A 21,556-nucleotide genomic window follows, 5' to 3' on the forward strand; every position below is an offset into this window, starting at 1 on the left:
CTCCTCCTCCTGTATCACGTGCCTGTCTCCAGACTCTTGCGTGCAGGCTGTCATCTGGATTCAACAGAGCGGTGATTCTCATTGCTGGTTAGTGGATGGCTTTTTGCTTTCTGCATCTAAATGATGGATGACATTTGTCTGGTGCTTACCTGTGTGGTCCAAATAAGATGCATTTTCTTTTTGCTTTGTACAACTAACAGGAAGATCTTATACAGGTATCTAGGCCAGTGTTGTGTTTTTTATTTTTGCAGCCTCATGCAGAGTATTTGCAAGTGTGTGTGTGTGTGTGTGTGTGCGCGCGCACAGCTTTTTCCATCTGAACGCTCATGGACTGTATTCGTGCCACTGGCAGCATTCCGCCTGCTCAGCCCAGAGATCTTTGAACCAATAGCAGCTGGAACTTGAGTGAACTTGAATGGCTGACATTTATTTGAATTGACAGTTGTTGTGTTGGCTGGATGATCAGAGCATCGGACTTGCTTAGACAAATGCCCGGTAACAGGAAATGAAATGAAGTGAGAGGTGACAAATTGCAGCCTATAAGTCTTGTGTGTCCTTGCTGGCTGCCCTCAGTTTATTTCAAATGTGATAGTTTGGATTTTTCTGATCTAATCCTTCAGGCTTGGAACATGTCCTTTTTTAAAGGATATTTTATCCCTGGTGCTTTGTTTTCAAACCCACAGAGCACCTGGGAGGTATAAAACTTTACCCTAAATAATCATGATTTTATATTTATATTATATTTATATTAATATGCTGCATTTGAGACAGGTACTTAAAGGGATGTTTTTGTCTAGTAGATTGCTACCTTTTAAGAGGTCTTTGGCATCTGAATGTGCATTGGTGGTTCATTGGCCAACATGCTGTGTTACTGAGCAGTTCGGACTAGTAAAGTGCCAGGTCAGTGCTGACTTAACCCATCTCCTTTTTGAATGGTTATAGAAGCAGCAAAGTTCACGTTAGTGTCTGGACTAGGGAGTTAAAAAAAAAACTGCGGCGGCTGCTCCTCCCCCATTCCATTGATGTGTGCGTGTGGTTGATGAAGATGGAAACGGATGCTGTTCTGAAGGCCCAGGAGTAGTCAGTTAGCCCACTGAGAATAGCTGAATAAGCTCAAATTGTCACTTGGAAAAGCTACAAAAGAGCTGTCATTTCCATGGAACAATACCTCTGCATGAGTCATCATCTACAGGGTAGGAGGAAATTAGGCGGAAAATTGAGGAAATTTTACATGCAAAGTAGTTTTTTTGTGGGTTTGTGTTGCTATAGCTGACGGTAACATTTCAGTAAATATTTCTCCCCTTTTCATCCCCAACAACATTCTGAATATCCTCATCTTGTATCCATTCACAAACTTAAAAGCAGCTTAGTGATGAGGGAGTCCTGCATTGTGAAAAAGTATTGTCGTTCAGATGAGACATTAAATCCAGGAGATGTCTGCCCTCTCGGTTAGAAGTAAAAGGTCTATTTAAAGAAGAGCTGGAGGATTCCCCATGTCCTTTCCAGTATTTATGTCCAACAAACATCACCAAAAAGAGATTATCTGCCCATTTGTTTCATTACTGATTGGAGGACCTTGTGTGCAAGTTGGATGCTGTGTTCTGCCATGTCACAACAGTAACGACACGTCCAAAAGTAACTCATTGATTTTGGAGAGCTTTGGGCATCCTGCAGCTGTGAAAAAGGCTATAAAAATGCGAGCTTGTTCTTCTGTTGCAGTTCAGAAGCTAAATAAAGAAAACAGAAAGAACTTGAGTTTATATTACGATTTTTAAAAAAAATTATATTCCCCGACAGTCTCAACACACTGGCTCAGCATTGAAATCTAGTCAGTGTTGTTTTGTAGGTAAGGTCACATAAACAGCAATGGCATGAATGACCATTTAATCTGTTTTATTGGTGTTAGTTAAGTAAGCAAAGTTGACCAAGATATCAGATAAACTCCCTTATCTTCAAAATAAAGTCTCATGCAATCTTTTACAGCCAGGAGGGGCTAAAATGTAATACCTCATTTGAAAGACAGCATTGTAACACTCCCTCAGTACTGCACTCGCAAATATTAAGCTAGAGTGTGTTCCAGTACTCGAATGGGGCTTGAACCCTTGATCTTCTGATAATAGAGCCAAGATTGCTAAAAGTGAAGCAACTGAGCATTGAGCACTCCATCATAATCTCTCAGTTTAATGGATTTGATGTAGCTGAGTGCCCTGCATTAACCAGCAGGGATTTGAGGTAATCCAGGTTTCTTTGAAGGCGAGGAGTCTTACTCCAGTTGGAATAGACCAGAGTCAGAGTTGGGGTTAACTTACTTGCTTCAGTACATGTAATTTGCCAGAAATCTTGAAGTGGTTTAACGTTCAATCTGATTAATACCACATAAACTTTACTCTGTCATTGTTTTCTGATTATGGTATCAAGTCCTTGAAAATGCAAGATAACCACCACACTTCACAACATGGCAAGAATCCAGTTTTTCAAGTGTTAATTTGTCCAGCTGTGCTAATGTGACATTCTGCTGAATATATAAACCTACCTCAGGATTTCTTTTTTCAAAAACTGAGCAGTATATCACTAAAACATTGCTAATGGGGGTGTTCCCCAATGCGTAGTCCCCATAGGTTCAGTAGAATCTAAATGTGGTACACAATAAGGGTGCTGATTTGGGTTTGTTAGGTGGAAGAAGAATGTAGCCATTTTGTTGTATTCCTACAAAACCAGAAACTAGCATTCTGTAGACAAAAGGGCTTGACCCTTACCCTTTTTTTGACAAAGAAAAAATATTTTGAAGTTGAAGATAAGTTTATAAGTGATTGAAAACAGAAGGCTGGAAATACTCAGCAGCTCAGGCAGCATCTGCAGAGAGAGAAAACAAGGTTACTGTTTCAGGTCAATGACCCATCTTCAAACCTTTCAAAAGGCCATCGACCTGAAACAGTAACCTTGTTTTCTCTCTCCGCAGATGCTGCCAGAGCTGCTGAGTATTTCCAGCATTCTCTGCCTTAACTTCAGATTTTCAACACCCGCTGTATTTTGTATCTGTACTATTTTATAGGAGTATGTGCATGAATCTTTCCCTACCCGAAGATTTTAACATTTTTGCATTCAAGTGTGCTCAATTACAGTTTGACATCAAATGTGATAATGCCCTTAAAGCTATCCAGCGCACTCAAAGCTATCAAATGTGCTCAGCAACCTGCATTGAAAAATACAAGGAAATTAATTATGTAAATAATATCTGAATTTATTCAGTTTTTCATTTAGTCTAAGAAAAACATTCTGCTATACAGTACATGCTTCAGAGTACCACCCGATGCCCATCAGTTCTTAATTCATTTTAGTCTCAGGGTCTATACTTACTACTCCCCAACCCCCTCTGCCTCACCTCCCCCAATCCAGGTTTCAAGGTTTAAACTCTGTCTCTCTTCCCGCAGTCTCAGGGACTAAACTCTCTCTCTCTATCTCTTCCCCCAGTCTGGGGGTCTAAATGCTTTCTCTTTTCCACTCCGCCATCTCTCCACCAGTATCGGGGTCTAAACTTCTGCCGCCACCCACCCATCCCTCCCTCCAGTCTCCAAACTGTTTCTCTTCCCCCCACCCCCGCACTCGCGCTCTCTGCCCTCTGCCCCCCCCCCCGTTCTTGCCCTCCGCCCCGCCCCCGCTCTCGCTCTCACCCATGGATGAGGTTTCCTGAAAGAAGCGAAGGCTGCTTGGGCTTTTTGCTTGCCTGGCAACCTTTCAGGTTGGACAGGCAGCGTTCTTACATACTTTAATCAATCCCTTAATAGGCCCTTAACATTTTGGCGGGCATGCAGTCAACTCCGGCGTGTGCCCGCCGAGCAAAATATCGCGATGACGTTGGGGGCGCATGCCCGACGTCATCACGCATTGTTTTATGCGTCAGCGTGTCGGGTCCGCCCCCGCACGCCGACTGGAAGATTCTGCCATGATGTTTGAAACTATCAAAATTCAGGAATATGGAAAATAAACTCTACGATCATTTTTGGTGTCCGAATGCTTAAGTGATGTTGCGAATGTTTGAGCACTGTGGTTTGGGGGCAATTGATGATATTGATGTCAGTTACAGTACTTGTAATGTTAAATGATAGCTAAATGATTGGTTTTGAGTGCAGTCGGTGTCAAATGAGAGCTAAATGATTGCTTTTGAGCATAACTGATATCAAATGAGTGCAGATGAAGCTGTTGAACTCAAGTGATGTCAAGTGATTTTCACTCAAGTGATATTCAGGTAAGGTAAGGAAGACAAAATCTAGCCCCAGCACCAGAACACACGCAGCTGGGTGCGGGGCATTTGCTAGACTTCAGGAATGTCCTTTAGTCTGAATACACGTAGGGGTTGAACTCTTTAACTTCTCCTACCTGTTCTACTGGACACTTCGGCACAACATTAAAATAAATGCCTACCCTTGCTAGTGGTCTCCAAGATGATGCAAGCATTTGACAGAATATGAGTGCCACTTTCTGGGTGGAGTCTTCAAAAAAAAGAAAAATTAGATGATCTGCATTTGGGAATACTGAATAACCTTTCTAGCTAGGAATCTAATAATTTTCCCAGTGTGGTCTGTGCCAACCTTAATGTGTAAGCTTTGTGTTTGTACTATATTTGCCATCCTTGTTTTGTTACTTGGAAGTTTCTAGAAAATTAGATCACGCAGCTGCGCTCTGAAGTACTGAAACCCTTGTGCTCCTGGAATTGCAGTTACTAGGTCAACAATAGTTTCATTTTGTTTTGAAGGCAAAATATAATTTTGGGTTTCAGAAGGCAGTGAACGTATGCTGAGTGACCAGGATGAGACAAAGACGTTTTATCCTTTTGGTCGTGGGGGTGGAATTTCTGTTGATGTGATGTTAATGTTTGTTGTCATGGATTTTGTGTCTGAGAGCCAGTGAACATCCAGAGATTTTAGGGGAGCTTATTGTTTCCAGGCCATTCTATTAGGGTGAAGTTGTTATTTTTTTTGAGCAGGTGAACAGTTGCAGAACAGCAGTATCGAGTTAGGTCTGATGGTGGGACAGTACAAGGCACTTTGAATCTGTGACGTGTGTTTTGGACCTGTAAATTATTCGGGCAAATCATTTCCAAAATATTAATGAATGTTATGATAAAATGTAATTTTAAAATACATATGTTTTGATTGATTTGGCATTGTATGAAGCAATGCAATTTTAATTTTTTTAAAAAATAGCAAATCCTGCTTGGACTGATGAATGGATTAGCAAGAACCCCCTGCTAAAATGATGACTACACACTTCTGAAAGAATCTCCGTAAATGCTGCAGGGAACGGGCTGATTCACTGTAATTTCAATGTGAGGATGTGTTGCAAAAAATAAATTCCCTATTTTTTATTTATATTAATTTGATTCTCTTTAGCAGGGATGGCATTCCCTGTGGATTTACTTGCTGAGTTGGAGCATGAAGACGTTGAGCATTCTGCAGAGGAATACATGTCTAATCTTCTGTACGCTGATCCTGAGAAGCTGGAGTATTTCACATTACCCAACAGAAGGAAGGTAGGACGCTCGGCACATCCACTCCAGGCTTTCTGGCAGGATGGGCGATCATTGCAGAAATTCTGTGCATCAGAACCCCCAAGGACGGAAGTGCCTGCATATTATTATGTTCTAATAAATAGCGTTGTGACTTGTCATCACATTTGTATTGGCTTATTTTTTTGTGTTTTTAGTTTCCAGTACAGCTCCATGACAATGATGTTAACCAAAAACTTAAGTAAAAATAATATTGGATTGAGTTTGAAAGCTAGAGCAAGTTATTGGCATAATTAATAATATTAGTTATGCAGGCCGACCCAAAACGCTCCCCCGTTTGGATACATTTACTAGAAAAGGATCACTGGGTGTGGTAAATTCCAGTTTTCAGCTTGTTGCGACATAATGTGTTTAAACTTGCTTTTCCACGTAGACTTTTACTACCCACGTGTAAATGCTGCACAATATTATTTACAAACCTATCCAAAAATGAAATGATTGTAATGAGTGCAGCTGGTTGGCAGGGTCCAGCCTGTAAGTTAGTTAGACAAAGCAGGAGGAGAGTTGAGTCAATATTTACGTATGAAGATACCAGTTAGGAGCAGGAGTAGGCCACTCGGTATCAAAGCATTTCTACTGGATGACTATTCAACTCTTGAAGGCATTGCAGCCAGAGCTTGAACAACCATGACAAAGGAAAGTTGCACACTTACTACAGAAAATCATTATTGGAAGTTTACGGACCCCTGTTTCCTATGCTGTGGTGTCAACTTTTAATATAAGGAGGTTAGTGTAGCTTTCCCCGACTTTTAGTTCTATGCATAAATGCCTCAACTGTTGTACTGATTTCGTTTAAGCCCGGGAGCTTCCGAGATTATAATAAATTAAAACAAAATGTTGCAGACGCCAGAGATCTGAAATAAAAACTGAGAGTGCCGGAAATACTCAGGTCTGGCAGTATCCGTGGAGAGAGAAACAGAGTTAATGTTTCGAGTCCAATATGATTAATCTTTGGAACTGAAGAGAAGTAGGAATGTTGATGGGCTTTATGCTGTTGGAAAAGGGGGAAGGGCAGATAGAGCAAAATGGAAGGTCAGGGATAGGTTAAAGGGCGGGAGAAATTAAATGACAAAGATGTCATGGAACAAAAGGCAAAGGGAGTGGTAATGGTTGTAGTAAAGAAACAAAGCATTGGTCCAGAGTAAGTGTTAATGGCAGAATAAAGAACAGCACTGTGTGCGAGCAAAACATGGAAACAAGATACAGACTGGCACTTGGGGAAAAAAGAAACACGAATCAACATTGGAGGACAGAGGTCGCAGTCTGAATTTGTTCACCTCAATGTTGAGTCTGTGAGATGTGGTGCTGAAAGTGCCATGGGAAGAGACGAGGCGTGGAGGTGATAGAGGAGTAGACCAGGGTGTCACAGAGGGAACAGTCCCTTCGGAATGCTGACTGGAGGGGAGGGCAAGATGTGTTTGATACTGACATCACACTGGAGGTGGCGGAGGATGATCCTTTAATTGTGGAAACTGGTGGGTTGGAAAATGAGGAAAAGGGGAACCCTGTTGTGGTTCTGAGAGGGAGGGGAAAGGGTGAGGTCAGAAGTGTGGGAAATGGGTTGGACATGGTTGAGGTCCCTGTTGACCTGTTTACAGGGAAATGGTGGCATAGTGTTAATGTGACTGGACTAGTCATTCGGATGTCCAGATTAATACTCTGTGAACACAGGTTCAAATCCTACCACAGCAGCTGCTGGAGTGTAAATTCAATTAATAACCCTGGAATATAAGGCTAGTCTCAGTAATGGTGGCCATGAAACTATCATTGATTGTTGTAAAAACCCATCTGGTTCATTAATATCCTTTAGGGAAGGAAATCTGCCACCCTTGCCTGGTCTGACCTATGTGTGACTCCAGACCCACAGCAATGTGATTGACTCTTAACTGCCCTCTGAAATGGCCTAGCAAACCACTCAGCTCAAGGGCAATGAGGGATGGGCAACAAATGCTGGTCTTGCCCACATCCCATGAAAGAATTTAAAAAAAACACAGTGGGGGCAGTGGGGGCTTAATCCTCGTTTGAGGAAAAAGGAAGACATGTCGGAAGAGCCATTGTGGAAGGTAGCATGAATTAGAACAGATGAGACTAAGAAACTGGGAGAGTGGAAGGGAGTCCTTACAGGAAGCAGGGTGTGAGGAAGTGTAGCTGAGGAAGTCGGTGGGCTTATAATGAATGTTAGTAGGCAGCCTATCCCCAGAAATGGAGACACAGAAGTCAGGGAAATGAAGTTCCCAGGTTTTATCTCCGAAACTGTGTTAGTTGATCTCGACTAGAGGAGAGGTCTAAGTGAGGGAAGAATTACGGCTTGACAGTGATGTTCCTCACCTGTAAAAATATGAAGGAATAGCCATTTGGGTGAGGTACAGATGATTTCTATGAAGGCGGTTTGCCAGTTTTATGTTATATCACAAAAGCAAAATACTGCAGATGCTGGAATTCTGAAAGAAAAGCAGAAAAGCCTGGAAACACACAGTGGGTCTGGCAGCATCTTTGGAAGGAGAAACAGAGTTAACATTTCAGGTCTTTGACCCTTTAGCAAAATTAGGAAAAGTTAGAAATATTAAAGGTTTTAAACAAGTGATGGAATGAACAGGTGTGGGGGGAGAAAATTTTAAAAATAGCGCTTTTCATGATCGCCTTTCATCTCAAAGTGCTTTACAGCCAATGAGGCACTTTTGAAGTCTAGTCACAGTTGTAATGCAGGAAACATGGCAGCCAAGTTGCACTCAGCAAGCTCCCACAAACAGCAACGTGATAATGCTTTTGTATTATTAGTTGAGGAATAAATATTGGTCTGGACATTGGGAATAACTCTCCTGCTCCTCTTCAAAATAGTGCCATGGGAGTTTGTACATCTGTCCAAGCTGGCAGATGGGGCCTCTTTAAAGTCTCATCTGAAAGGTGGCATCTCCGACAGTAAAATGCTCCATGAGTACTGCACTAGAGTGTCAGCCATGATTGTTTGTGCTTAAGCACAAGCTGCTAAGTGGGAATTGAATCCAGAACTCCCTTTGGCCTTCCACCATGTACCCTTCACCTTTTACTCTCTCCTGCCCTCCACCCTATCGCCCTACTGTGCCATCCATGGTTCACTCTCGCCTCTTGAGCCTCAAGCTTCTGGATTCAGATCCCACTCTAGGGCTTAGGTACATAGGCAGTGAAACTGAGAAAATGGAATGGAGTCCTTTGCAGGAAGCAGGGTGTGAGGAGCTGTTGAAAAACTATCTGTGGGAGTCTTTGGGTTTATAGTGATCATTGATAGTTTATTCCTAGAAATGGAGACCAAGAAGTCAAGGAAGGGAAAGGGAAAATTTAAGTCAAAGATAGAAGATCTGAAGGCCATAGAAATTGGAAGTAAAGTTGATGAAATTTTCCAATTCGGTGAGAGCTGGAAAGGCCTTCACTTGCTTGAAACCTAGTACATATCTACCTTTTCCCAGTTCTGACAAAAGGTCACCAACCTGAACCGTTAACTCTTTTTTTCTGTCTACACTGACAGTGTTATGTTTCTCTTTCAGTCACTGGTCCACCAGCATCATATTTTAATTCTAACATGTTTACTCTTTATTGCTGCGAATACCAAGATATCACTTGGTATCAGTGAAAGTGACTAGGAGTGAATCTGAGCTGTCTTGTCGACAGAGAAACTGCAAAAACAAATGGCTGAGCTGTCCAATACTTGCTTGAGGGAAAGATGTGGAAAGAAGAACACTTACACCCTGATTTTAATCCAACTCGCCCAGTGGAACAGGATGGATTCAGGTTAGACATTCATTTTACACCCTGGTCCATTTTGCATTCCTTCAACTTTTAAATTGGCCAGGGTGGAACACGGGTGCCTGACCTGATCCCAGCCAGTACTTCCAAGTGTGCTGGGTTAAAATCGGGCCTTAACTCTGAAGAAAGTGTTAAGCAGGAGAAGAAATAGATTCTGATGCATTTATTCTGAATTACTGAGCAAGGACAGTGTGGTGAGAAAAGAGATGATTACATTTTATTGCTTTAGTGTCAATGCTGAAATTTGGATTATGAATCTCACATTTGGGTAGCTGACTTGATACTGACTAATGTATGTTTCCTGAACACAGATTCCAGTTAGTCTGTCCTCTATTGCTTTTGCTCCACTCTATGGTGGCGATACGACGTATAAAGTTCTGGCTTTGTTTGCCCCTGAAAATCAGTTCACAGGTTAGTTGCTATATTTTTCTAATGTAAATTGCTTGTTAAGAGAGCGTTGGATAATTCTGCATCCTGTGTGTTCAGCCTGCTCATTAAATTGGATACTGAAGTTGAATATTGTTTGCTGTGTTCTGTACCTAAAACTTTGATCATGGGAAAATTTCCATTTGTCTTTGCTTCCTTGTATAAGTTTCTGATTTTCCCCTTGTAGGTTACCCATAGGTCTATAGAACCACTTGACTGTTGAGTAAACTCATTTTCAGTATAATTGGACCACTTCTGTAAATCTAGTGAAATGTGAAAATTAAATGCATAGGAACAGGATTAGGCCATTTAACTCCTCGAGCCTGTCTGTCATTCAGTGAGATCATGGCTGATTTGTGAACTAATACCTTTGCCCCATAGGTGATAATAGCTTTAATACCTTTGATTTAAAAAAAAACACTCTATCTCACGTCAGTTGTTACATTTTAAAACCTATTATCAACTCCTATTTGCGGAAGAGAGTTCCAAACTTCTACCAGGTGTTTTGTGTAGCAATTTTTCCTAATTTTACTCCTGAATAGCCTGGCTCTAACTGTCCCTTATCCCTAGACTATCCAACCAGCAGAAATAATTTATTTCTATCTATTCTCTAAGTTCTCCTTAATACCTTGAAAAGTTTTGATTTAAATTAGCCCTTAACCTTCTACATTCCAGGCAATATTACACCAGTTTGTGCAATCTCTCCTTATAACTTAATCCTCGGAGTCCAGGGTATTGTTCTGGTAAATTTATGCTACATTCCTGCCAAGGCCAAACTATGTGGCTCTCTACCCCATCATCTATCAGCTAACGCTTACCTGCTCGTCAGCCACAAATATGCTCTTGTTTCACCAAATTCTATAGAACTGCTTGTATATGGTTGGAGGTTGTGATGTAGCTGACGTTCATACCATCTCTTGTCTTCCTTTTCAAGCTGTGGCCTTGTACCTAGTGGATAGGTGGTGGGCAGTTGATGACATCATCAAAACTGCTGAGTCCTCCCGTCAGGGGCCCCTGCAGGTGAATTAATCCTCAATATTTCATTACAAATGCAACGTTTATACTATTATGTTTTTGGGATTGTGTCTTTAATTTAGGTAAAATGGAGGAATTAAGGCAATGATGTGACCTGTTCTGAATTCTGCCTGACGACTAACTTGGATGACTTGGTTGTTAAAAGTTAAAGGGGGGGGCTCAGGTTGTTTTATTGGGAAGAAGGTACAAGATGTTTATACATGTAGACAATGACAAGAGCATCTGTAATGACTGTGGGTAGATTATTGGTCCCCAAGTCTCACAGGAAGGTGTTAGGAATGTAAGGTTATATAAACAGTTATACTTAAAACTGTCTATTTAATTCCCAGATAGAATTGAGTGGTAGGGGTGGAGGATAATTAATTAGCATTTCTACCTGGATACAAGGCCCATGTGATTCATGCTGCCATGGAGATGGGCTTTGAGAGGGGGAGAGTCCATAGCAAGCAGTTGTAGTGTCGTTTTTTTTCTTCTAAGGTATCCCTGAAACTCAGAGCCAAGGGAGTCTGCAAGAATCTGAGAGAAAGAGAGGGAGAGAGAGAGCAGAGAGATAGAGGCAGCCAGTCCTGAACCTGAAGCAGAGAAAATGCTGTCTTTATTATTCACCATGCAGAAGACGAGTGGGAGCTCGTACTCGCATTGAAGAAACCAAGTTTGTGAGGATTTAAATGAGTCTGGAAGATGTGCCTAGCTTTGGCTAGAGGGTGGAATCTCCAGAGTAACCCTCACCATGAAAATTAGCTCGGGGATTAGAAGTTATCCAGCTGGGAAAGGAAAAAGGAAGCGGAAAATAGCTTTGGACTGGTTCCAGAAGAATAAAGTGTCCACTTAAGGGACAGAGTAAAGTCTAATGGTTGGGGGAATTTTCAGTTGTTTTAAATGGGGGAAATTTTTCTGTAGCTTAAGAGTATAAGCTGCCTGCTGACTAGCATTTAGACAATGTTGCTCTTATTGTATTTGTTACAGTAGAAGTCTTTAACTTAAAATCTTGTTATGTGACCCTTCCAGTCAGTCATTGGAAATTCAAATATATTTTTACAAGTTATCGGTCTCTACAGGGGTCGTAACAATTTTAAGGTCATATCGTAATATCACATTAAATATTTCCACATCTCTTAAAGAACTAATTCATTCAGAGGTGGCAAGTTTTTCTGGTGTAAATTGGAATATAATTAAGTTTTATATTTAAAATTTACTCAGTTGATTTTATAGCTATAGTTGTACACAGAGCAATGAAAAGTTGGAGATAACTAGTATGATATTACTGTCCATTAAATGCTTCCATGGTGACTCGCTGGCCCAATTACTGACTGGATAAGCCCCAGAAAGTTCCAGATTTGATCCTAATTACACTAGGGTGGAAATAGCACCTTGCAATTGACTTTGGTGCCTTCCAGCTAGGGAAACAAATCAGCCCAGGCTCCTGTTTCTGGGGACCATCCAGAGACATCTGACGGAAGTGGGTATTTGTGGACATTTAGTGAAATGAAGATGGGTTCATTTGAATAGTCGAGGCTTGTATGAATAATGAACACTGAGGTAGAAAGGAGTGCCTGATGCTAAAACAACAAATCATACACTGGAAAGGGCTAATATTTCATGAGGGGCGATGTCTATATTCTTTTATCTGATGATCTGACTTAGGCCAGGAAATCTTCAGTTTCTTGATCTGTACATTTCCAGCCCAACAAGGAAGAAAGCAGTGATTAGATCTGGTTCTGCGGAATTTGAAGTGGGCCAAGTGGGAGGAGCACTTGGGAAACAGTGACTGCAATATCACTAGGTTTGCAGTAGCTATGGAAAGGGGCAAGGAACAATCAAATGTGAAAATACTCAACTAGTTGAAGGGCTAATTTCAGCAAGTTGAAAGGGGATCTAACTGAGGTGGGTTGGAATCAAAGATTCACAAATAAAACAGTTAAGCTTTTAAAATTTAATTCAAGAGATGTGGGCATCGCTGGCTAGGCCAGCATTTATTACCCATCCCTAATTGCTCTTGAGAAGGTGGTGGTGAGCTGCCTTCATGAGCTGCTGCAGTCCATGTGGTGTAGATACATGCACAGTGCTGTTAGGGAGGGAGTTCCAGGATTTTGACCTAGCGACAGTGAAGGAATGGCGGTATATTTCCAAGTCAGGATAGTGAGTGACTTGGAGGGGAAATTCCAGGCAGTGATGTTCCCATCTGTCTGCTGCCCTTATCCTTCTAGATGGCAGTGGTCATGGGTTTGGAAGGTGCTGTCTAAGGAGCCTTGATGAGTTCCTGCAGTGCATCTTGTAGATGGTACACACTGCTGCCACTGTGCGTCGGTAGTGGAGGGAGTGAATGTTTGCAGATGGGGTGCCAATCAAGCGGGTTGCTTTGTCCTGGACGGTTTCCAGCTTCTTGAGTGTTGTTGAAGCTGCACTCATCCAAGCAAGTGGGGAGTATTCCATTGCACTCCTGACCTGTGCCTTGTAGACAGTGGACAACTCTGGGGAGTCAGGAGGTGAGTTACTCACCGCTCGATTCCTAGCCTCTGACCTGCTCTTGTAGCCACAGTATTTAAATGAGTAATGAGATGCCTTTGAAGATTAGGTAGTTCAGGTACAAACTAAATACATTCCCATGAGGGGGAAAGAAAGGGCATATATTGTTTACAGACAAACAGACTAACAAACAAGGGTGAAACCATTACATCTTTATTCACTAAAGAAGATGCTGCTGCAAACACCACAGGTAAAGAGGAGGTAATCGGGAAATTGGTCAGGCTAACAATCGATAAAGATAAGACAGTTGACAGCGTTCAAAGTAGAAAACTCACCCAGTTCAGATGGGATGGATCCTCAGTTGCTAAGAAGTACACTTGATGACGGCAGAGGGTATGGTTACAATCTTCCAATTCTCCTTAGATATGGGGGCAGTGCCAGAGGACTGGAGGCTTGTTAATGTGCACACTGTTCAGGAAAAGAGGAGATGGATAAACCTGGTACCTGTAGTCCAGTCAACATAATGTCTGTGGTGGGAAACTTTGAGATAATAATCAGAGACAAAATTCATTGGCACAGGTAAGAATGTGGGTTAGTGACAGCCAGCATGGATTTCTTAAAGGCAAATCATGTCTGACTAACTTGATTGAGTTTTTTATGCAATAACGAAGAGGGTTGATGTTGTATTCTGTATATGTGGACTTTCAAAGGGAGTTTTGATAAAGTACTGTACCACACGATAGACTTGTTAGCAAAATTAAAGCCCACTGGATTAAACGAGGCAGTGGTGGCATGGATACAAAATTGACTAAGGGACAGAAAGCACTGTGTAGTAGTGGATGGTTGTTTTTCAGACTGTAGGGAAACATAGGAATCAAACCGCTCTAACCTTGTGGAAACGCTCTTTCATATGTACAGTAATGTTCCCAGAGATTGGTATTAGAACTGCTCCTTTTTTTTTTGATATGTATTAATGAACTGGACTTGGATATACAGGGCATAATTTCAAAGTTTCCAGTTGACACTTAATTTGAAAATTTAATTAGCAATAAGAAGGATATAGATGGACTGGTGAATGGATATACACATAGTCGAAATTAAGTTACTAACATTCTACTGTCATTTATTGCTAGGTAACATCACTTGGGGAGCGGATTGTGTTGTATGTTTTGAACCGCATCATTTACAGAGCACAGGAAATGAGTGGCGACGAGCTCCCTTTTCTTTGCCACGGTGTCACTGAATATGCTAAAATTCTCTGGAAGTCTGGGAAAGCGATTGGATTCTACTCCATCAAAATAGCAGGTATCCTGGATGGGGTTGGGCACACGCGCACACGACTGACATTTATTTACTGGCGAAGGTGGAGGCCTAAGAGACAGTGCAGCCAATGTTTACCAGAATGACACCAGGGATGAGGAACATCAGATATGTGGAGAGTAGGGAAGTTGGGATTTTTCTCCTTGGAGCAGAAGAAGTTAAAAGGAGATTAAATAGAGATGTTCAAAATCTATGGGGTTTGTTATGACGGCAGTGGGGGGGGGCATTGGTTTTTATAAGAGTTAATAAGAAGAAACCATTTCCACTGGCAGGAGGATCAATAATCAGAGGACACAACTTAAGATAAAAGGCAAAAGAATCCGAGGCCAGATGTGAATTTTCTTTTGTGCAGCGAGTTATGATCTGGAATGCACTGCCTGAAAAGATGGTGAATGAAGATTTCATGTGAGCTTTCAAAAGGGAATTGAATATATAATTGAAAAATAAACATTTGTATGGCTTTGGGGAAAGAGTCCTGGAGTGGAACTAATTAGATAGCTCTTTCAGAGAGTTGGCACAAGCATGATAGGTAGAATGACTTCCGTCTTCTGTGCTTTAAGATTCTATTGGCTGAATGTATTTTAAATATCAGTTCTTCCCTCACTTTCCCATCTTACTCACGCTGCAGCATCACTATTCCCTGTTTGTCTGATCCAGGGTGTGTGTTGTGTATTTTTTTCATTTCCCTCACCCCCTTTCCTAAAGTCTCTGACTTTTGCTGGCATATTTTACTGATTCCACATTGTTTAGTTGTCAACAGGCACTGCGACCTTTCAACTTTATCTCTGAAGTAGTTTCCCACTATAAATCTAAGAAATATTAATTTATCGTGTAATTCAGTAGACTCTGTCATCTTCGAATGCCTCATGAAGGCCTAGCAGTGACTGGAAACAGATTGATTGTTTGGGGAAAAAAAGCTGTTCTGCCCACAGAAATCAAACTGATCTAATCTCATGGAAATGCCCTCTCATATTTCCTAGCCCCTTCCCTTACCCTACTCTTACTTCATTTTCATCCTAAACTAGAGGCAAGAAAACTGGGAGTAGGAACATGGCCCCGTGGAGATGATGGCATAGTAGTAATATCACTGGACTAGTAATCCAGAGGTCCAGGCTAATGCCCAGGGTACATGGATTCAAATCCCACCATGGCAGATGATGGAATTTGATTTCAATTAATAAATCTGAAATTATAAAGCTAGTAATTAGTATCATTGATGGTTGTAAAAACCTATCTAGTTCACTGCCATCCTTACCTGGTCTGGCCTACATGTGATTGCAGACCCACTCTTAATTGCCCACTCAATTCAAGGGCATTTAGAGATGGGCAGCAAATGATGGCCATACCAGCGACACCCACGTCCCATGAAAGAATGAAGAAATGCAACATGTACTAAGATGAATGGGATGGAGGAGGGGGATGAGGGAGGTTGGGAATACAAGGGATAAACAGGCATATAAAATACAGGCATTGTACACTACACATTGCCTGCTTTAAATGATGCTTACTTCCATGGTGGTTCAGGACATGTCATGTTTTATATAACATTTAATTATCTTTGGAGTCCTTATTCCAGGCATGTATTTCTCCATGTCCCCTTTTTTTTAAAAAAGGATGCACCATTAACAGTTTTAGTTTGGGGATCCGAAATCCAAATGAAATAATGTGTTTTCTTTCACTTGCTCTTGGATATGAATGACATTTGGCAAGGTCATATTTTTTTCCCTCTCTAGTTACCCTCAAGGAGATGTAGTTGTTATGCTACTGATGCTTCCAGAATGGTATTCGGTGGGGATAGGACTGGATTAAGTGGTATTAGGACTGGGATAGTAATATAAAGGGCAGAGACTAGGATAGTAATAGTGAGAAGGATAGGGCAGGGGAATGAGTTTCTAAAGTGTGTTCAGGAGAATTTTCTAGATCAGTACATTTCCGGGCCAATGAGGGATTGCTGGATCTGTAGACTGAGTTGGGTAAAGTGGATCAAGTGTCAGTAGGAGAACACTTGGGGGACAATGACCATAGTGTCATGAAGTTTTGATTAGCTATTGAAAAGACAAGGAACAATCTGGAATAAAAATAATTTAACTGAGGAAGGGCCAATTTCAGTGGGGTGAGAATGGATCTGGCCCAGATAAATTGGAATAATTGGCGCACAGAACTGTACTGGAACAATGAACTCTCATTAAAGAGGAGATAGTTCACATATGTTCTGATGAGGGGGAAAAGCAGGACAAACAAAGCCAGAGCTCCCTTCAAGAAAAAGATGAAGCAGCAAAAAGATGCATATGACAGATGTCAGGTTGATAATGCAAGGGAGAACCGGGTTAAATATAGAAGATTCAGAGGGGAGGTGGAAAAAAAATAAGAGAAGCATGAGAAGAGACTAACATAAAAGAAATCCTAAAGTCTTGAATGGGGCCAGTTAAGAACTAAAAAGGGGACTTAGCCATGCCACCTGCCTTCATGGCTAAAGTACCAAATGAGTACTTTGCATTTCTTTTTACCAAGGAATAAGATGCTGCCAAAGTCATAGTGAAAGAAGAGGGAGATGAGACTGGATGGGTTAAAAATTGATGAAGAGGAGGTATTCGATAGACTGGTGGTATTTAAAGTTGTTAAGTCACCAGGACAGGATCAGATGCATCCACGGATACTGAACGTAGCCAGAGTGGATATAGTGGAGACACCGGCCGTAATCTTTCAATCCTCCTTAGATGCTGGGGTGGTGCCAGAGGACTGGAGAATTGCAAATGTTACACCCTTGTTCAAAAAGTGGCTTAAGGATAAGCCCAGCAACCACAGGCTTAACTTCAGTGGTGGGTAAGCTTTTAGAAAGGATAATCTGGGACAAAAATTAAGTCACTCGGATAAATGTGGATTGATTAAGAAAATCCAGCAGGGATTTAGGGCAAACTTCTTTAATTAACTCGAGTTTTCTGATGTTTATTTATTAGAGAGGGTTGATGTAGTATACGTGGACTTCCAAAAGGCGTTTAATACAGTTCTTCATAACAGCCTTGTCAGCAAAGTTAAAGCCGGTAGAATAAAAGAGACAGTGGCAGCATGAAGACAAAGTTGGTTGAGTGACTGGAAACAGAGTAGTGGATTTTTTTTTGGGCTGGAGGAAGGCGGGGTTCCCCGGGGTCGGTATTAAGATCATGGCTTCCCTTGTGTAGGGCATAATTTCAAAATTTGAAGGTTACACAAAATGTGGAACTATTGTGAACTATGAGGAGGATAGTGATAGACTTCAAGAGGGCATGTACTGGCTGATGGAATGGGCAGACACATGGCAGATCAAATTTTAATGCAGAGATATGTGAAGTGATACATTTGGGCAGGAAGAACAAGGAGAGGCTAATGAGGTGCAGAAGCAGAGGTACCTGGGGATACATGTGCACAAATTGCTGAAGGTAGAAGTGAGCAAGTGGTTAATACAGCATTTGGGACCTTGGGCTTTATAGATAGGGGCATAGAATACAAGAGCAAGGGAATTATAATGAATCTCTATAAAACACTGGTTTGGCCTCAACTGGAGAATTGTGTCCAATTCTGAGCATCGCCCTTTAGGAAGGATGTGAAGACTTTAGAGAAGGTGCAGAAAAGATTTACAAAAGTGATGAGTGGCTTCAGTTATGTGAATCAATTGGAGAAGCTGGGGTTGTTTTCCTTGGTTGAGAGAAGATTTGATAAAGCCATTCAAAATCATAAGGGGTCTGGACAGAGTGGGTAGGGAGAAACTATTCCCCTTGGTGGAACAGTTGAGAACCAAAGGATACCAATGTCAGGTGAGTGGCAAATGAAGCAACGATGATGTGAGGCACATCTTTTTTTATGCAGTGAGCAGTAAGGACCTCTAATGCACTGCCTGAGATTGTGGTCAAGGTAGATTCAATTGACGTTTTCAAAAGGGAGTTGGATAATTTTCTGAAGAGAGAAAATTTGCAGGGCTACTGGGGCGAAGGCGGAGGAGTGAGACCAGGTGAGTTGGTCTTGCAGAGAGCTGGCATTGACACGACGGCTAAATTGCCTTCTTCTGTGCTGTAACCATTCCAGGATTCTGAATTGACCCGGAATGAAGAAGGGACAGTAATGTATGTCCAAGTCAGAATGATCTGTGGTTTTGAGGTGAATTTGATTGTTCCTTTGATAATGCTGCTTTTGTACGTGGTGGTAGTGGTTCCCTGGGTGAGCAGTGTTGTTAAAGTAACCTTGGTGCCTCGTTAGAGTGCCTTCTGTAGATTGTGTATATACTGCAGCACCAATATACTGGTGATACATGATCCATTTCTCTCAAAATTTTAACTTTTCTATTGGGACACTCGATGCTTTAACCTGAGTACAGTGTCTAAAACTAACCGAAGCTCCTTCAAGCAGAGATAGGAACAGGAGTAGGCCATTCAGCCCGCTGAGCCTGCTCCATCGTTCAACACGATCATGGTTGATCTTCCACTTCGATGCTTTTTTCCCACACTATCCCCATATCCCTTTGCCCAATATATGCTGAACTCTTGGCAAGGCACCTTAATGGGCTTGTTTATTCTATTTCTCGATAGGTGGAACTTTTGTGTGCAAGATGCTTGAGTTAATTCTGTGGTGAATCTGTTCTTGCTGCACTGTTTTTTGCATTCTGCATTCTTTTCCCTTCCTCCTGTGAACACGTTGGGGGCGGGGGGATTTTGTCAATAGCAAGCCGTTCCTGACAGCATTCGTGCACCACTCCCATTCTCTTTGCTTTTTCTTGTTTCCCATGCGATTACAATTTAAATTTGAAGTGCTGCCGGTGTGCATGGGAAATGCGTGCGATCACACGGCAGGGAATTCTTTTAGGCTGAGAACATGGCATCAGCTGACAATGCAGCAGCTATGGGTGGGCAGTTTGTCTCCTGGTCAACCAGGGGGGCTCTTCATCATGGCAAAAACTTTGCTCTCAACTCATTGTCATTGACATAAGACTTGAGAGCGCAAGGGTTTTTCAAATTTAAATTTCACTTATAGATATTTCACATTGGTTTCACTTTATTCACGTCTCTATCATTGTTGTTTGTTGACACTAGCTTAGAGAGCTAAATGTACTGGCACGCCTCATGGGTTGGCACGCATTGATGGGGGACATCAGGGGTGTTAGGGACTTTTCCTTTTATTATGGAAGAAAAAATTTTGGCCTGGAACTTCTGAGCTTGCACGTGTCGTAACTGGGGGATAACCTAAAGACGCACTAGGGAACCCCCTTCCTCTGTGCCCCCGGCCCTCCGCTGGGAAGTTCAAACCTCCATTGGGCAATTGCTCTGCAATCGGAACCATCTGAAAGTACGATTTAAATTGTAAACAACTGTCATATAGTAATAGTTATCGAGAAAAAATTGTTAGAATTAAAACCACTTCTAGCTCCTGGGTAACTATCGTACTGACTCCCCATGGTACTCCCCAGACTGACCGATTGACCCCCGCCTGAGCGAGCGACCGCCGCTGCTCCCCCTTCACCCCAACCAACTGTCCCCACCCCCAGTCCTACCCACTTACTTGATGAGCCTACCTTCTCTCTGGCTTCTGAAAGTGGTTGGACCTTTAAACCTACCTGCTTTATGGCTCCAACTCTGCAGCCCTCGACAGAGGGTCTCAGTAGCGCGCTGCCCTACAGGTGTCTCACTGGCCTGAGTCGGAAGGTCAGACAGGGATGGGGCAGGTGGATTTCCAGGTAACTAACTAGGAGCGGAGTGGCAATCCGACTCTGATTGCCACTCCCTGGAAGTTCAGGCCTGTTTGAATTTTCTTTCTCGTATACTCTTTATTGAATATTCATGTGCGTGTCCAGTGTTGTGTACACCATTCTGTGGGACATGGGTGAACTTGCAGGCTCAGCTGACACACCCTTCTATGCGTTGTAAAGGAGATTGTCCCGAGATCATTCTCAGCAGGAAAAATTGAAATGTTGTAGGTACCTCAAAGCCCTGTAAGCCAGTCAGTACCTTGCATGAACACCCATTTGGACAGTACTGACACTGCCTTTTGGGCCCCTTATTTTCTCACCTTGGTTGATTTTTCCCACCATCCCTCCCCCCCCCCCGGCCCTGATTCCACCCTCTGTCTTCCCCTGGATCCCTCTTTTACGTCTCCATGTCTCTGACCAGACTCCACACGGCTCCCTCACTACTGACTCACTCTTGCTGATCCCAGGCCTCCATGCAAGCTGCCATTCTCCTGCTCACCTTCCTTGTGCTGTGGACTTCAGCAAGGAAAACCCCTGACCTTAACACACAACTGTATAAAGCCAAAGGGTGCGCACCACCTTTAAACAAATGCGCACTGGGTGCTACGAGATTCTCGTGCGCCGATGACTTTATCTTGAAGATAGGACGTGATTGATAAAACGTTTTATGTTAACATGTATTCATAGCGTGCAAATGTGTTACAGGTAGGAATCTGCCACAGGCTGGCATGAGGCTCAACATGCTGCTGACTTTATCTCTGCATCTGATCCCACCATTGGGAGACTGCAATCTCCATAAAATCTCACCGCACCGTGCCCCCCCCCCAACCCCATCAACATTGTGTTTGAAGGAGCAGCCAGCAACAAAATTCAATCCACAGAATCTCCTATAATATCTTTCATTTCTATAGAGTAACATGGATAGGGAGATCCTTTAATAGTGGGAATAATGAGGCATTTAAAAGGGAACTAGATTGTTACTTGAAAAGGAACAATGTGCAGAATTGATACTTGATTGTTTACTGTGAGGAAATTTAAGTTTTAAAAAAGAATATTTTTTGGCCATAAATGTAATAATTTAATAGCTTTAATACCTAGACTTTTTTTTTCTTCCTGCTCTTTCCCTCCCAAGGATGCTAACTCTGGTCAGTATGGAAGAACCCCTTGCTAACTGATTGGATTTTCATTCAGTGATTGCCAGCTGCCTTTGTGGCTTCAAGGACCATTGCAGCAGAACCTGGTGTCCAGAT

At 42.2% G+C, this 21,556-nt stretch overlaps 1 protein-coding gene across 10 annotated transcripts in view; it reads left to right on the plus strand.

The window, feature by feature from the left end:
• Positions 1-21,556, plus strand: part of LOC144693754 (soluble lamin-associated protein of 75 kDa-like) — a 104,341-nt gene that overhangs the window by 42,695 nt on the left and 40,090 nt on the right. For 6 of the 10 annotated variants that reach the window (XR_013579596.1, XM_078563794.1, XM_078563819.1 and 3 more), the window contains 4 exons: positions 5,391-5,530; positions 9,658-9,757; positions 10,707-10,792; positions 14,407-14,578. Coding sequence is in view for 9 of the 10 variants with exons in the window: in XM_078563794.1 (XP_078419920.1) it covers positions 5,396-5,530; positions 9,658-9,757; positions 10,707-10,792; positions 14,407-14,578 (493 nt within the window). In the remaining variant the exon portion in view is untranslated. Of the gene's footprint in view, positions 1-83; positions 216-5,390; positions 5,531-9,657; positions 9,758-10,706; positions 10,793-14,406; positions 14,579-21,556 lie in introns of those variants that run through there. The other 4 variants (XM_078563758.1, XM_078563785.1, XM_078563809.1 and 1 more) reach the window with 2 other exon arrangements.

Source organism: Cetorhinus maximus, chromosome 2, assembly GCF_964194155.1.
Source record: "Cetorhinus maximus chromosome 2, sCetMax3.hap1.1, whole genome shotgun sequence".
Lineage (NCBI taxonomy): Eukaryota > Metazoa > Chordata > Chondrichthyes > Lamniformes > Cetorhinidae > Cetorhinus > Cetorhinus maximus.